The following is a 15,961-nucleotide window of genomic DNA, read 5'->3' on the forward strand; positions in this document are numbered from 1 at the left end:
GCTGCCACCCGTAGATCTCCATACAGGTCCATCTCAATGAATTAGAATATTTTGTAAAAGTTCATTTTCTTCCGAAATATAATTCAAAAAGTGAAACTTTCATATATTCTCAATTAATTGTGCATAAAGTGAAGTATTTAAAACCATTTTTGTTTTAATCTTGATGATTATGGCGTACAGCTCATGAAAATCTAATATTTCACGAGACCACTAAAAAAATGATTTTTTTAAACGAGAAATGTCGACCATCTGAAAAGTATATTAATGTATGCAGTTAATAATTGGTCTGGGCTACTTTTGAACAAATTATTTCATCAATAGGGCGTGGCATGGAGGTGATCAGCCTGTGGCACTGTTGAGGTGTTATGGAAGCCCATGGTTTGCTTTGATAACAGCCGTAAATGAATTTGTATTGTTCAGTCTTATCATAAGATCTAGGTTGTATTGTCAAGAGGAAGATGTGAGACATAAGACTCTTATGTCTCACATCTTCCTCTTGACAATACAACCTACTGTAGATCCTCTGTGGGGTTCAGGTCAGGCCAGTTGGCTGGTCAGTTAAGCACAGTAATACCATGATCAGTACACCAGTTACTAGTAGTTTTGGCTCTGTGGGCAGGTGCCAAATCGAGCTGGAAAGGGAAATTAGCATCTCCATGAAGCTTGTCAACATTCTGAAGCACAATGTACAATGTATGTGGATCAACACCATGGCAGATAACATGGCCTAAATCATCACTGTGTTTTGTCATGTCCAGAGTCTATAGTAGGCTATACGCTCCATATATGGCCAGTACAGAATTCATTCCATACCCGTATGTTGATCTGACCCCCACGCCAAAGCGCCAGCGCTCGCCCAGCAGTCTGCTGTCACCTAGGCGGATGCGTGCATGCGACCTCGCCCTTTGGTGTCTTACTGGAGTTAGACAAGCAAGATACAGTATGTTCTTATAGTAGTCATTGCATGAGTGTTTGTCCAGTAACAGGGGTCGCTCCAGCTGAGTGTTTGTCCAGTAACAGGGGTCTCTCCAGCTGAGTGTTTGTCCAGTAACAGGGGTCTCTCCAGATGAAAATGCATAAGGTGGGTTAACCATTGCCAACCCTATATTGTTCCAGTTTCATGGAAGCCCATGGTTTGCTTTGATAACAGCCGTAAATGAATTTGTATTGTTCAGTCTTATCAATTTTGTCTGCAATTAATTTGTGTAATTGCTGCCAATTTCATTGTTTATCCTACTGTCAGGGCTCCATTTTCGTCACCGCTAAACCCCATATCCCTAAACTTCTTTGCCTTTTTTTACTATTTTGAAAAACATTTTTGAATAGTTCAACTAGCCAATCTACATTGTCCACAAGCCCATGTTGTGAGCTTGTGGACTGGCCATTTTAAATATTCAAAAATGTTTTGCAAAATAGTAAAAAATAAAAAAGGCAAAGAAGTTTAGGGATAAGGGGTTTAGTGGTGATGAAAATGGCTGAGTTCTCTCTTCTGATTGGATGAAATTGGTATCCCAACCAGAAAATTCATCTTCTGTTTATCTTTCTGTTTAGTAAAGAGCTGAAGACCCTTGTTAATGAACAAACATTCTATAGCAGCATATAGAGCTATTTAACACTTATTTTAACAAACAAAATACACTTACCCAATCTTTAGCCTACAGCAGAAGGTGGAATCCAAACCCCAGCAGAACAACATGATGGTGTATGGAATGGGAAGAAGAGAATCCCTGGTTATAGAAATTCCAGGTCATGGCAAATGTAGAAGAAAAAAGTCCTTATGCACAGTTGCACACCTACGGAGGACAGGTGCGTCGGATAATTGACTGGAGTAGAAAAAATTGAATCCTGCACACTGTCTACACTTACAGCATTTTATTGAGCAACAATTTGGTCGTTCAGCCAGACCTTCATCAGGCCTGATGAAGGTCTGAAAGACTGAAACGTTACTCAATAAAATGCTGTAGTGTAATTAGTGAAGACAGTGTGCGGGATTCCTTTTGTTTTCCCCTTTTTTCCCCTAGGTCATGGGAAATTAAAATTAACTGAATACATTTTTCAATAGATAGACCCCCCTGAAAATCCCCATCACAACTTTGGACCATGTAATTGCAAATCATGCCTCTGTCTGTGAAAACCGGCTCCAAAAAAGGGTTGTCCCATGTTTTTTCCACACAATATGAAGACCTTTGAGCGCCTGTTCCTTGGCCACCTGAAAAATCCCAGATGAATAACCCTGGGACCTGGTCAACCCAAGCAATTTCATGGACCCTCTCCCAGTTCACATACCACTCACAAAGGGAGGGAAGATGCTGCTGCAATGCCATCTTCCTGCTCCAGAGGGCGTACTCTAACCTTGTCTGGAAAACATGAAGAAAACCAATACTATCAGACAAAAGTGATGAGTTTATATTGAGTTCAGCCTTCAGTTGATAATAACTAAAAACTAATTGAATTGAAGTGCAAAAGAAAATTGTTGTAAAATGATCTGAACATTTTATAGTGGTCAAAATGTCCCAGAAGTTGCAGAATGATGTATTGCAGAATGTCCCATGTACACTTAATGTACAATCATGTACAATCTTTAGAAAATAGCTGATCTACAAGCTCAGCATCGCGATGCATTGTGAGCTTGTAGATCGGCTATTTGAAGTGGTTAATGTATGTTTTGTAATAATAATCAAAATCTACAAAGTAGGCCTAACTATTCAGATTTTACGGAGGCCAGTTTCGAATTGCAGCCGTCCGTCCGTAGGTGCCCTTTGAGAGCGGTTTTGAAGGAGTCAGTCAAGGAGTAGAAGGAAATCAGTACAGTAGGCTATTTCAGTAAATGTACTTAGTACTTTCCAGAGCCATATGTATCTAAGGCTCTGGTACTTTCCACCAGACCACCACTGCCAATCACGGTCAAATGCACCGCCCTTCAATCCAACAGGGCGGTGTATTTAAAACGCAGCCGCAGCAGCACTCCCTCACTCAGGCAGCAACACATCAGTGGGCTTGAGCTGGCAAGTTTGTTTGGCCACGCGGTTAAAAAACAAACAAAAAAAACCTACATTCACTTACAAGAAATAATGGACCGGTAAGTAACATAAGCCAATGATAAATGAACTGCGTTGCTATCATAGCATTTTCAGACCGTGTTACCTTTCTCACCCACGTTCTGTCCTCAATTCTTCATTGTGCCTGTTTGAAATGTTAAGCTAACATTAGCCAGTAGCCACCATGGTTCGACACGTGACGTGACGCTCATTCTTCATTATGAGTTTATGACGGTCATGTTTCAGGGAATCAGGGCTAAGCTAACAGTCCACTTGCCAGAATGTGAAACCAGGCATGTTGAGTACACCAAGGTTTTATGTTAGTAATGTTGAGTATGGGTCCCCAGCATGTAGAAACTGCCAGATGCTAACTTGCATATATTGAGCAATTTCCACAATTGGCATAATATGTGACTTGGGCTAAAACGGACATAGGCCTATCCGTCATCACAAATGTGATGTCAGCACATTTGGGCAAGTGGCTATGGTTGTTTTTGGCCCAATGAGTGTTTTTGGTAACATCTGGTAATATGTGTTTTGTTTAGTTACTATTATGGCTGTGGAAATGGCACATTATCAATGTCCAGTTGAGTTGGAAGGAAGTTCAAGTTGTGCTAGTCTGCTAGTAGTGCATCAGACATCACATTACAAGACATAATTTTTGACGTGTTGTAAGCTTGTAGATCAACCATTCCTTTAAAAAAAAAAAACTAACATTCATTATGTTATGGGTCATACAGTCCCAGGAGAGTAAGGGTCCCATATTTGAGTGTTCATGATTGTTATGATGATGGGCGGTGGTGGCTCAGGGGTTTAGAGTGCCTGGATGGTAACCGTAAGGTTGTCAGTTCGAACCCGGGCTCCCCCAGAGTTACTGTCGAAGTGTCCTTGAGCAAGACACTGAACCCCTAATTGCTCCCGATGTGCTAGTTGGTGCCTTGCATGGTTTCCGCTGCCATCGGTGTATGAATGGGTGAAGGTAATGCACATCTCTGTAAAGCGCCTTGGATAAAGGTGCTATATAAATGCACCATTTTATGAATCTGTATTCCATTTCTATTGTAAGACAAATCGATCTTCATATGTAATGTACAAGATAAGGAAAAATGGATCAATCATTTCTAATTTTGAAAAATGTTAAACATGGAAACTGTTGCTGATAATGCAAAAATAATTGTTTATCTCAAATAATTGCGATTAGGAGATTATGTAATTGTGACAGACATCAGTCTTAACGATGCTAGAATCGCTTCTTCCAGAAAGAAGAAAACTGCGGCCTCTAGCAGCAGAATGTCAGAGAAGCCTTTGAGGGTGGCTGATCCAAGCAGGCAGAGCATGTATGCCACACCACAGAGGTGGGTTTGGCCCTGGGGGTCCTCAAAGTTGTAAGAAAGTAGTAAGAAAATGATTCACAGCTTAACATTATTTCTATTTGTCTTTTTGTTCATAATGTCCCATACCCGAAGGAATCTTAACAATGGTGGTGCCTACGTCATCAGTGAAGTTAAAAGCTTTTGTATTTGCCATAGTCATGGATGTTAAGCTGGAAAGTTACAGGGATGCTGCTACATATCAACTTGAATTTATGTGCCCAGTTAAAACTGTATGGACATTTGCATTAAGTGTTTTGATGTCTTTAGAAGCGTTTGAAATGGATCGTGTCAACATAATTTACATTGCTCCCATTTAGGTATTATTTTTTTTAGCCCCTGCTCACAAGTATGTTTTCAATTCATCATTTGGGGTTTAATGTATTTACAGTAGTGCACAACCCTCTTATGGAAAGCTCAACCTCGGAAAACCCCAGTCTGGGACCTCGGAGAGGAAAACCACCTTCTTTGGCGCTCGGTATGTAACTCACAAAAGAAAAAATTATAATAGACTTAATATTCAATGATAACATTTTGGATTTGCACTTACTTACCCATTAGAATGTTTTAATATGAACTTGATCGCTACAGGGCTAGTGGAGTAGGTCTAAACCGTAAAAGCAGCATCGGAGGACGCAATAGCATGTTTGGAGCATTGGGAACAGCCGACAAAATGAAGGACCCCAGACCTCTGCACGACAAGTCCTACGTGCAGCAGTGTGTCAGGAAGCTGTGTGAGGTACTATGAACCCTTCATTACCTTTACCTTCATTACCTTACCTTCGTTTTTTGTTAAAGGTTTGTGTACAGAGTTTTAAACTCTGTATTCTGATCATAGTGGTCATACTTGATTGGGTGTTCAGTATTAGGGTTTCCCTGTCTTTCCACCACTTTAAGCAGAACATTCATATCGGCTTTTACCTGGGGGGGAAACTAACCTCTTTTGCTCATTCCCCCCCCCCCATTAATCACTGCCTCTATTCTTCCTGGGGTCAAGCAAGGACTGTCTAAAGAGGATGAGACGCGAAGACCGTTGTACATGCCCAAACTTGTGCATGTACTGTACAACTTCCTGGTCTCGACTGCGAAAGGTTTCTTTCCTTCCATGGAGCAACATGGCGTCGCCCGTACGGTCTTCGCGTCTCGTCCTCTTTAGACAGTCCTTGGGGTCAAGGAAGTGTCTTGTGTTAGCTGAGAGACTTGGCCTAGCCTCTTCTGGAAGTGACTTTACTTCCTAGGGCCTAAGACCATGTCTTGGATCTGTACATTCAAGCCTTTTCAGCCTTAGGATTTCGTTGGTTCTGTGTATCTTGATTGTCTTTTTATTTCTAGTTCCTCTCAGAAAACTTGTATGGAGAGGTGTCCACCAAAACGTTCCAGTCTCCTTCTACCAAGGAATTCCTGAAAGTGTTTGAGTTCCTTTTTCAACAGCTGGAACCAACCTTTGTGCTGCCTAAATCCAAAGTGGAGGAGGAGGTACCTCGTTTGCTGAGAGACCTCGGGTAATTGAATAATACCATCGTACTTCACATGTATAAACAGTAAAACATTCTTTTAATTGCCGTGAGGTAAAGGCAAAACATTGTTTGCCTATATACCAGTATTAAAGGGAGTGTTTAGATTTCCTTTTTACTAATACGAATGAACCCTACTGATTCAAGGCCTTTGGCAAAGATTTCTGGTTTCATACAATATTCTGTAACTCAAAATGTAATGGGCGGCTTGCCAGATTTGCTTGAACTCTGCTCTGACCATCTTTCTCTGTGGTTTAATGTATACCGTTCTGCTGACCATCTTTGTCTCTTTGTGGTTTAAGGTATACCTTTCCTCTGTCTAAGAGCGCCATGTATTCTGTTGGAGCTCCACACACATGGCCTCAGCTGCTGGGAGCTCTCATCTGGCTCATTGACACGGTCAAAGTAAGGCTTGCTATATACTTCATTGTGCACTGGTGTCGCTAGGAGTGCAATGATTAGTCATAATCAAATCGCTTATTAAACTGGTTGCCAGCAATGTAGTAATTTATCGGCAACTAATTGCTGAAGATTTTTGCAAGTAATCGTGTGTTCTCAACTAGAAAATAGTGTTTCCAGTGTTGTAGCTAAGGAATGAGCTGTGTCCCTTCCGATCTGCAGATCGTTGCAAAATAGCGACTGCAAAGCAAAATATGCCGCATGGCATTCACAAACATGTACGTTCTGAGGCCATTTTACCCTCCACGTCACAAAAAAGGATTGCCTGCAGTATTTGTAAGATGTATTGGATTACATTACACACTAGAAACTCCCAACTACATAGTGGATTTTTGAATGATTGTCAGATCTCGACTCGATTGCAGAAGAGCTGCTTTTATTCTCAGTGCAACACCGTCACACAACTAAGAATATGTACTGGCATGAATAACATTTAAAATGTGCTGTCTATGTCAGATCTCGATAATATTTAAAATGTTCTATTTCTGTCAGATCTCCCGTGGTCTTGAGAGTGAGGACCTGCTCAAGGGTTTTTCTGAAGAAACTGGAGAATTTGTGGAGTGTAGCAAGGTACCCATTAATGTAATACAATAAAAGTAATCAAACATATTTTTATAGCTTTAAATATCTGTTGGATGGATGTGTTTTATTTCTAAATGACGGTCTGATGACAAGATCACTCATTTTTGTTCTCTGAATGTCTTTCATAGCTGTGTGTAGACATGGTGGCTGACACGTACACCAAGTTCATGCAGGGAACCGACTCATTTGAAGAGGAGGATTGTCTATTCCTGTCAGAACTTAGTAAGTATTTGGGGGATGTTGCACATCTTTAAGAAGAAACATGCATTTATTTGAACAGTTAGTTTAGTGAACTTGACCGTTTGTTGTACAGGTCGGTTCTAAGAAAAAGCATTGATTGCAGTTTTGTCTTCTTGTGTCATTAGAAAAGGCATACAGTGTGGATGAGGCCCAGCTGATGTCAATGGAGGAAAAATTCACATTACTGACTGAACAGGTGGATCAGCTGGAGAAGGAGAAACATTTGGTTGGTATTTTGAATTCATGCACCTTTACAGTGCTCCACCAGTGCCGTTAGAAATTGTATATAAATATGCTAAGGACACATTCATAGAAATTGAATGTTTTCAGGAAGGTTTTTGCTGAGCTGAAGCCATTAAAATATAGGCTTTTTAAATGTGAAACGGAGTGCCTTGGATCTCCTTTGCATGTTTTCAGGATGGTTGATCGATTGAGCATAGACTTGAGACTACTTTTTTTGTTTTTGCTTAATTCATGTATATATTTATACACACGTGATGATGCCACTGACGGCTACCTTATTGATCCTGCTGGGAAATGTAGGTGCCAGAGATGGCACAAAAGAGTAACCTCTCAATCCATGCCTTTTGTAAGAATATGTCAAAACAAAAGGTGTCGCCTTTGTCATGTGTGTAGCACCCATGATTTCAGACTGATGCTCAGCACATGCTTTTGGGCCAAACAGTGACTCCTAACTTTTTGTGCAGAACATTTTCCAGAGATTAATCAGAACTCTCACCACCAGGATCCGCTCATGAAGTTGAGACTCGAGAAGGATCATCTCCAGACAGAAAACCAGAAATTGGACACCTACCTTAGTGAGCTTAAGACCTTCATAACTAGTCTGGAAAGGGAGGACTCCAGACTGGCTGAAGAGCTGCAGGCTGTTGGTAAATTTGCTTCCATTTTTACCTAGCCTGTTGCTTGACATTCCACACAAACCTTTTGGTTTTGTTTAATGGTATGCAGCCTTGCATGTATTGACCACTTAAACCCCACAAATGTTTTGATCGGGGTACCCCAGGTGTCTGTATTTCGGTCCACCATCTAAAAGCTCAAATTGCATTGTGTTGGGATGGTAGATAATCCATTTCTGCCAAATGTTCACCCATGATGGCAAGAATATACTGACACTAGGGTTCATTTGGATGTGTACAACTGGATGTGTACACTAGTCTGCAAGCAAAGGAACTGTAGTTAAAATAATTAGTCCCGTCCCCACCTACTGAAACCTTAAGTTGGTCTGTTTCAGTGTGTCTTAGCTATCCTTCCCACTCTACCTGCACAGGCCACCATCTTGATTCTCTGACCCAGGAGGGTGCCAGACTGCAGCAACTCCTGGATAATCAGAATTACACTCCAGCTGATGTGGAGAGGCTCAGCCGGGAGAAGATGGAGCTCCAGAAGGAAATCTCCATCCTCGTCAAGGCTCAAGAGGAGGCAGAGCAACACGCGTGGCAGGAAGAGATGGGTCTGGCCAAGATCAAGGAACGGGTGCGTATACAGTTATACACGCAAGAGTACACACAGTGAAATCCTCAGTGCTCATTTAGATACAAAACTCAATGCCGTTGTGGTGCTGCACAGAAATGTATATTAGCGATATTAATAGTTGTTTAATAGTTGTTTAAGAAATTATTCAATTAAACTGAACAATTAACAATCGCAAATTCGATGGAACGCACATGTGGTCCATTTTAACTGTCTGTCTGTGTCCCACATGGAGATCTGTATGTGTCTGAAGAGTGCAAACTGACTGTGAAAAGACTGGTTAATGGTATTGTTTAAAGTCAAAATTGCTTCCCCATCACAGGTTCTCTTGAGAGTGGCAGAGTACCATAAGATGGCCCGTAAGCTAAAGTTGATCCCAGCATCTGCAGAGAATGCCTGTGGACATGATTTTGAGATACAGACCGCATCCATGGATCAACCTGGTGCTATGGTCAAGTACAAAGCACAGATCCAGGTATGTAACTTATGGATCTGAATCCATATTGATTGTCTGGTAAAAGCCACCCATCTATTTTTTTTTTTTAAACCTGTGCTATTGAACTGCCTTTACATTTGTGTTTTCTTTTGGTTTTTTTTACTACAAATGTAATATTGAGCTTCCTCACTTGGCTTTCGGGAGGTGTAGTTGCAGACTATATGGCATTCAGAGTTTGCATAATTGTAGTAAGCCAAGATGTGTAGTTTGTATGATGCATGTTTAGATGTATTGTATGCTACATATTTATCTAGTCATTCTGTCATATGTTTAGTTGCCACTGAAGAAAATGATCGCTGACGTGGAGAGGGAGAGTGAGCAAATGGCCAACAAGAAGCTCAGTCTACAGGCGACTAATGAGGAGGTAATCTAGTGCAAAGTTATTACCGTATACTAGGGGACTAATGAGGAGGTAATGAAGTTATTACGTAGTAAACATTAAACCACCAGGAGTGAGGAAGAGATGAAGTAATACAATTTGAACTAGTAGTCTGGCAGCTGGGGGTGTGGAGTGGGAAATTTGATATATAGTTTTTATTTTAATTGGCCTAAAATATTGTCTATATACATACGTACATTCATGAATCCACTTGCCGACCGGCTGTTGGTATTGAGCATTTTCTTTTATAGGGGTTTATATGTGACCATACTTAACATCCTATAAGGCGAAAATGTCAACATTTCATTTTGCTTTAAGTAGCATGTGAGTGTTAAACTAGTTTTCCCCCATGATTCTGAACCCATTCCAAGCATTAGATTTGCACAAAATACTCCTTGGGCTAAAAACGGCCATAGCCGTCATCACAAATGTGATGGTCAGCACATTTTGGACACATTTGAGCAAATGGGTATGGCAGTTTTTAGCTATGAGTGTTTTGTGCAAAACTAATTTAAATGGATTCAGAATCATGACCACACCATAGTTTGACATGTCACACGCTATATATAGGATGTTAATGTTTACCAGACAGTGGCCTTGTGGTTAGAGTGTCTGCCCTGAAACTGGGAGGTCGGCGTTCGATCCCCGACCAGGTCATACCAAAGACTGTAAAAATGGGACCCAATGCCTCCCTGCTTGGCACTCGGCATCAAAGGGTTGGATTGGGGGTCAAATCTACTAATAAAATGATTCCCGAGCGCGGCGCACGCTGCAGCTCACCGCTCCTTGGCTGCGGCTCAACCGCTCCAAGAGATGGGTCAAATGCGGAGAACAAATTTCACTGCGGTAACGTGTGTGTGTGTGTGTGTGACAAATCGTTTGACTTTGACTTTGAATGGTATGGTGTGTGTGTGTGTGTGTGTGTGTGTGTGTGTGTGTGTGTGTATATAGGCAATATTTTAGGCCAATAAAAAAAACCTATATCAAATTTCCCACTTTAATCAAAAGAAACCTGTTTGCTGCCGTACTACAGGCACAGTCTGAGTATGCATGTGTTTTAACCACTTATGCCCGGTTTTATACATACGATGGTGTTGCAAGCTTGTAGAGCAGCCTTTTTTGCTGTGCAACACCTTAGCTACTTTTGATTTAGCACAATTAAAAACGACGTGCCAGGAGGAGGCAAGAAGCCCAAATTGCTTATACATGGCCTCGAGTCTCGACCATAATAAAAACATGATTTGTAAACGAGATGCATATAATTTAATTTACAAATGCAATATAATATAAAAACCTAATGAAACGATTAGCTTTTTGTAACCCTACCCTTCTGGATGGGAACCCAGGGCTTAAAGTTCTCAAACCCTGGAGACGGATTTCCGTCCTGAGGATTTCATAGGACCATTACAATTTAGGCATTTAGCAGACGCTCTTAATCCAGAGCGACTTACATTAAAGGAGAATTCCATACTAAAAGGCTTTCTTACCTTTCTTTGTAGTTGTTACGTCCCCACCAAAGAGGTCCAGGTGTTTGTTTGTTCTTTGTGCAAAAACTCCTTATTGGCCATTTTCCATACCATAAGCCCTAAATTAATTGAATGGGGCTATGGGGTGTTGTGCTAATTCGCTTATTTCCATCGCTAAACTTTTTTTTTTGTTGTATATCCTCTCTTCATAATGTAAATAATATCCCAAGCGGCACACTTTATACTAATTTCGATGGAAATAAGAGAATTAGCACAACACCCCATAGCCCCATTCAATGCTTATGGTAGATGAAATAGCCAATAAGGAGTTTTTGCACAAAAAGACACCTGGACCTGTTTGGTGGGGATGTAACGACTACAAAGAAAGGTAAGAAAGCCTTCTAGCATGGAATTCTCCTTTAAGCAAGAACGGAGAATAAAAAATCATGGTAATGCATACAAAGTAGTTATCATGCATAAGCTAAGGGCATAACAGTGGAAAATGTATATAGTGAAACTGCAGATAAACTACGGTGCTATGTTTACATAAAAGGCTATAAGTCTACATAAACTGCTCTCTAAGTCTGCATAAAAATGCTATCTAAGATAGTTGAGCCTTTTCATACACCTGTAGGAGTTCTAGGCTAGGTCAAGTACTACGGCAAAGTAAGTTGGAGTCTGAAGAGGTGCGTTTTCAGACTGTGGTGGAAGATTGGGAGCGAAGCTGCAGTTCTGATTGCAATGGGAAGTGCATTCCATAGTTTTGGAGCCAGAAGGGAGAAGAGTTTGGGCCGTGTGGAACGTTGTCCCGGTGTTTTTAGGGAGGCTACTTCCAGCTTCCCTGTGTCGGCTGATCTGGGCGCTCGGGAGGGTTTGTAGGGTGCATTAATGAGATTGGTGTAGTTCCGCAAAAAAATATTAAGGGGGTATGTATGTGTACAGTAGATTGCCGTGGTGTGAATGACATGACCGAAGCAGTCGCAACACAGCAGGCTTGCTATGCTAGTGAAGTGATATGAGGGGCTCAGGGGGGGCAACAAAGTGCCAATCCGATCCTCATAATAATTTTCTCCGTGTCTCCGCCGCTTAATTAATAACGAGCGAGCAATAAGTTGAAGGATCAAATTAAGTCTACCAGGCACGTTTACATTAATTTAATGACCATTTTTCAAATATTTTCTTTCATTTTTGATAAAATAGCCAGATGTTGAGGTGCCCAGATGTCATATTGTGCCCACCTATCCTGTATCCAATGTTGGTTGCCAAACCAATGGGTTGTCTCTCTTGTAGCCTAATTGACTTTTATTCTCGCTTGCAATCTTATGCAAGGTGCATAATGGACTACTGAAGGCTACATGCCTATAATTGTCTTTTAACTTTAACACACTGCTATTCACCATGTGACTGTAAATTCAAGCCCTACAGTAAGTTCAAGATATGAATATTTGAATTGATTGGCCAGACTAGCAATATAATACAACAGAACTTCAAAAGCTGCTTCCATCCATGAAGCATGGATTGGCACACGCATTCGGTAAAAACTTTGGGAAAACACCTTTTTACCAACCCAAAAATTGATGTTATTAATTTGATTTATTTTTCTCTTACAGACTTTTATCCCCGTCTAGTACAGGGGTAGGCCGATGCAAGTTTGGGGGGTTCCCCTTTCACAACATTTTACAAAACATATATTGGGACATGGTCTGAAAATGTTAAGTCTTGGGATTTCTTTTGGCTTTAAGCCATGGGAACCCCTTTTGGGGTTCTGTACAGTATTTAAAAATTGATGCTATAGAAGTTTTTTTTTTCCCAGAACTTAGGTCAGGATTTAGAAGGTGTTTTTAGAATCGGCCTCAGTTTGGTTTAAATTGTGTTAAATCAAAACTTGTTTCAATCTGTTAAGTTTAAATGTGGTTGTAATGTACCAGCCAGATATTAATCATGTTAAATGTGGTTGTCTCAGATGGAAGGTCAAATCCTACACAAGATGAAAGAGTTAAAGCTACTGAGAGAGAACAACTGCAAACTCGATCTACAGTTGGAACATGACATGCAGGTAAAGTGTGTGAGAGTGTATAATGTTGTGAAGGCCCGGGCCTAAATGGTCTCGTAGATGTGTGTGTGAGTGGGTCCTCTGTGGGAACAAGGAAGTCAAAACCGTGCTGTTTGTTCTGATTCATCGCCGTCTGGATAAAGTTTCTTTGGGTCTCACTTTGATTTAATATCTTGTGTGTGTGTGTAGGAGATGGAATGTGAGGAGCAGAAATTGACAGCAGAGAAGGAGTCTATTGAAGACCACGAGAAACTCCTGCAGAAAATGTTTACAAGTGGCCATGATGAAGTTGTCCAGAAACTGAAAGCCACAAAGCAACAGTTGGTGTTTTCTCACTGTATTTACTGTCGAAACCTATTGCATTTAACCCTTTAAGATTGGGAAAGCCTGTACCTCTAAAACCGGGAAAGCTTCTGTGTCATTGTAGATGTTGCGGTGTGTGTATACACATTAGCAACAGGATTTCTGTTTTTTTTAATAAACCTCTAAATGGGTTAACTGAAGAGATGATTGTTGTGGAGGAGATGTTTGTAATTGCAGTATATTATATTTCAAAGGTAGTTGATTTGGATGTGTTTATTTGATCACTCATACCCAACTCTGATTTTAGACATTGACTTAATCTGTACCCTAGGTACCACCTGGTGCAGATTGAGACCACTGAAGAGAGACGAACAGTGCGTAACAACCTGTCCACTATCTTATCCACTGCTGCCGAACACGTGGCCCTTTGGGAGGTACAACATGTGAACTATAGCTAACTTAATGACTTGACACTATCTGACCCGTCAGACTAGATCAGGGCTGCTCGACTTTAGATGGCTCAGGGGGCACTCTGCAAAATTGCAAAAGTCCAAGGGCCGCAAGCTAAAGATTTCAGTGTTTTTGAGTAGTTTACAATTTTATTTTGCAACGGACTACACGACTAGTCTAAAAATTAAGGACTGCACAGTAAAAAGCCACATTTCCATCTAAGGCCAAACCTCACTGAACAAAAACATTGTGATTAATGATTCATTCACGTAGAGAACATAATGAACAGATTATCACAGGTGAATTAAGTAATACTCGGCTGACATCAGGCCATATCACTTATCTTGGATCAAATGATAAAATACCTACAATCTTGTTCAAAACAATAAAATAAAAAAAAATTGTATTGGTATGGCCATGACTGGCTGCAGATATATTAAGCGGTTGAGTAGCACTGGACTAGATGATATACAGTAAATCTAGACTAGTTCAGTTGTTTTCAAACATTTTCATGTTTCAGAAAAAGCTGATTGTGATTCTTTATCAAATAATTTGGGGACCCCAGACCCCCACTCCATTACCACTGGACTAGATGGTGTAGATCTGGTCACACCAAAGAGATCCCCAGTGACTGGCTTTTTTCAGTATGAAACAATCTTTCTTTTCCGTTCAGACTTGTTACTTGGACAACAAATATTATTTAATTAACATCTACCTCAACCACTTAAGCCTTAATTTATACTTGAACATGGTCAGTGAGAATAGTTTTTTTTTTTTTTCTTTTAAGAATTACAAGCATTGCTGAAATGATTATCAAATGGTTTACATGTAGGAAGTTAAATTTGGACATTGCAAAATTGAGTATTTAATCATGGTTTTATAACTTATCTTGTACCCCTTCCAATCAACAGAAATTCACGGAGAATCAAAAAAGACAAATGCATGGCATGTCGGCATTGACAGTGGAACACCAACAGTTTCAGCAGATCAAGGATATGGTTGACTCCTTCAAGGAAAAGGCTGATGCTTTGTATGCTCGATGGGACAAAGCTGAGGCTTCTTGCCAGTTCATGGGAGAAAAGTAAATTGAAATGAGAGAAGGGAAACGCAGACTTTCACAGTAGATCGAGGTCCCAAAGATGTTAAATTTGTTAAAATTGTTCGATTTGTACTTCAGTCATAGAACTGCACAGATCCATTTGAATAATTGTATTTGTGAGAATCCCCAGCAATAAAGGATTTTTAATGTGATCAGAGTGCCTTGGATGCCTTTTTCTTTTGTCTGTCACTTTATACTATGGATTTCTTAACCCATTAAAACCAGGAAACTTTTTTTGTGTAGGTAGCAAATTCAGATGATGTATGATAAGAGCCAGAACCATCGATTAAGACTGAGTTACGACAACTCTGTTCACTTCATGGGACCAGTCCAATGGTGGCTCTTAGCCTCTTCTACATAAACTTCTATTGGTGAATAGGGACACCGGAAGTTTATGGAATGCAATGGAGTCTATGGGCTCGAGCAAGTACATGATCCATGTGACCGGGCTGTTTTCTGCTCCCTCAATGTCGTAACTCTATCTTACTCTATGGCTCTGATAAGAGCACACCTCACTTCACTTTTTTTTTTTTTTTAATAAACCTGAGTAAGTTTTCGATGTAACCACTAGATGGCACTGTTGTATCTAAAATCTTAATGTTGCAAGCAATCTTATATTACCCACAGGCATTCAGAAGGCTATAATTATGGAACACTGTTTATGTCCGCATGCAGTGCAACTTTTTTTCTTTTCTTTTTTGCTGACACGATAAAAGTATGGTACGATTGGCAATATGAAAGATCTTATTTCATTGGTCGAATGATATACAGCTGCCTGTCACGCTATTCAAAATAACTATATTGTTGAATGTAAAAAATGGTTCGTACTATAGATATATATAGATATAATTATTTTTTAAATTACTATTTCTTTACTTAACTAATTAGTTAAATGTTAGTTCATAAGTAAATCGTATGCATGTACATACGAAAAAATATTGTCCACATCGAAATGTTTTTTTTGGGGGGTTTTTTCCTCCCCTAAATATCTTAAGATAGAAAAAAATAGCCCTTGATGTAA

The 15,961-nt window shown here is 40.2% G+C and overlaps 1 protein-coding gene across 1 annotated transcript; it reads left to right on the forward strand.

Annotated features, from left to right (window-relative positions):
* Positions 1 to 2,947: 2,947 nt before the first annotated feature.
* On the forward strand, positions 2,948 to 15,092 carry LOC306933485 (kinetochore protein NDC80 homolog). Its single transcript, XM_079515731.1, has 17 exons — positions 2,948 to 3,079; positions 4,298 to 4,393; positions 4,800 to 4,886; positions 5,000 to 5,147; positions 5,741 to 5,910; positions 6,225 to 6,327; positions 6,874 to 6,951; positions 7,092 to 7,185; positions 7,329 to 7,429; positions 7,949 to 8,093; positions 8,492 to 8,697; positions 9,017 to 9,169; positions 9,465 to 9,554; positions 12,999 to 13,091; positions 13,278 to 13,408; positions 13,723 to 13,825; positions 14,753 to 15,092. The coding sequence occupies exons 1-17, from the start codon at positions 3,072 to 3,074 to the stop codon at positions 14,924 to 14,926; spliced, it is 1,980 nt and encodes a 659-aa protein (XP_079371857.1). The 5' UTR covers positions 2,948 to 3,071; the 3' UTR covers positions 14,927 to 15,092.
* The last annotated feature ends 869 nt before the right edge of the window (positions 15,093 to 15,961 follow it).

The sequence above is a fragment of the Electrona antarctica genome, assembly GCF_951216825.1.
Source record: "Electrona antarctica genome assembly, chromosome: 12".
Lineage (NCBI taxonomy): Eukaryota > Metazoa > Chordata > Actinopteri > Myctophiformes > Myctophidae > Electrona > Electrona antarctica.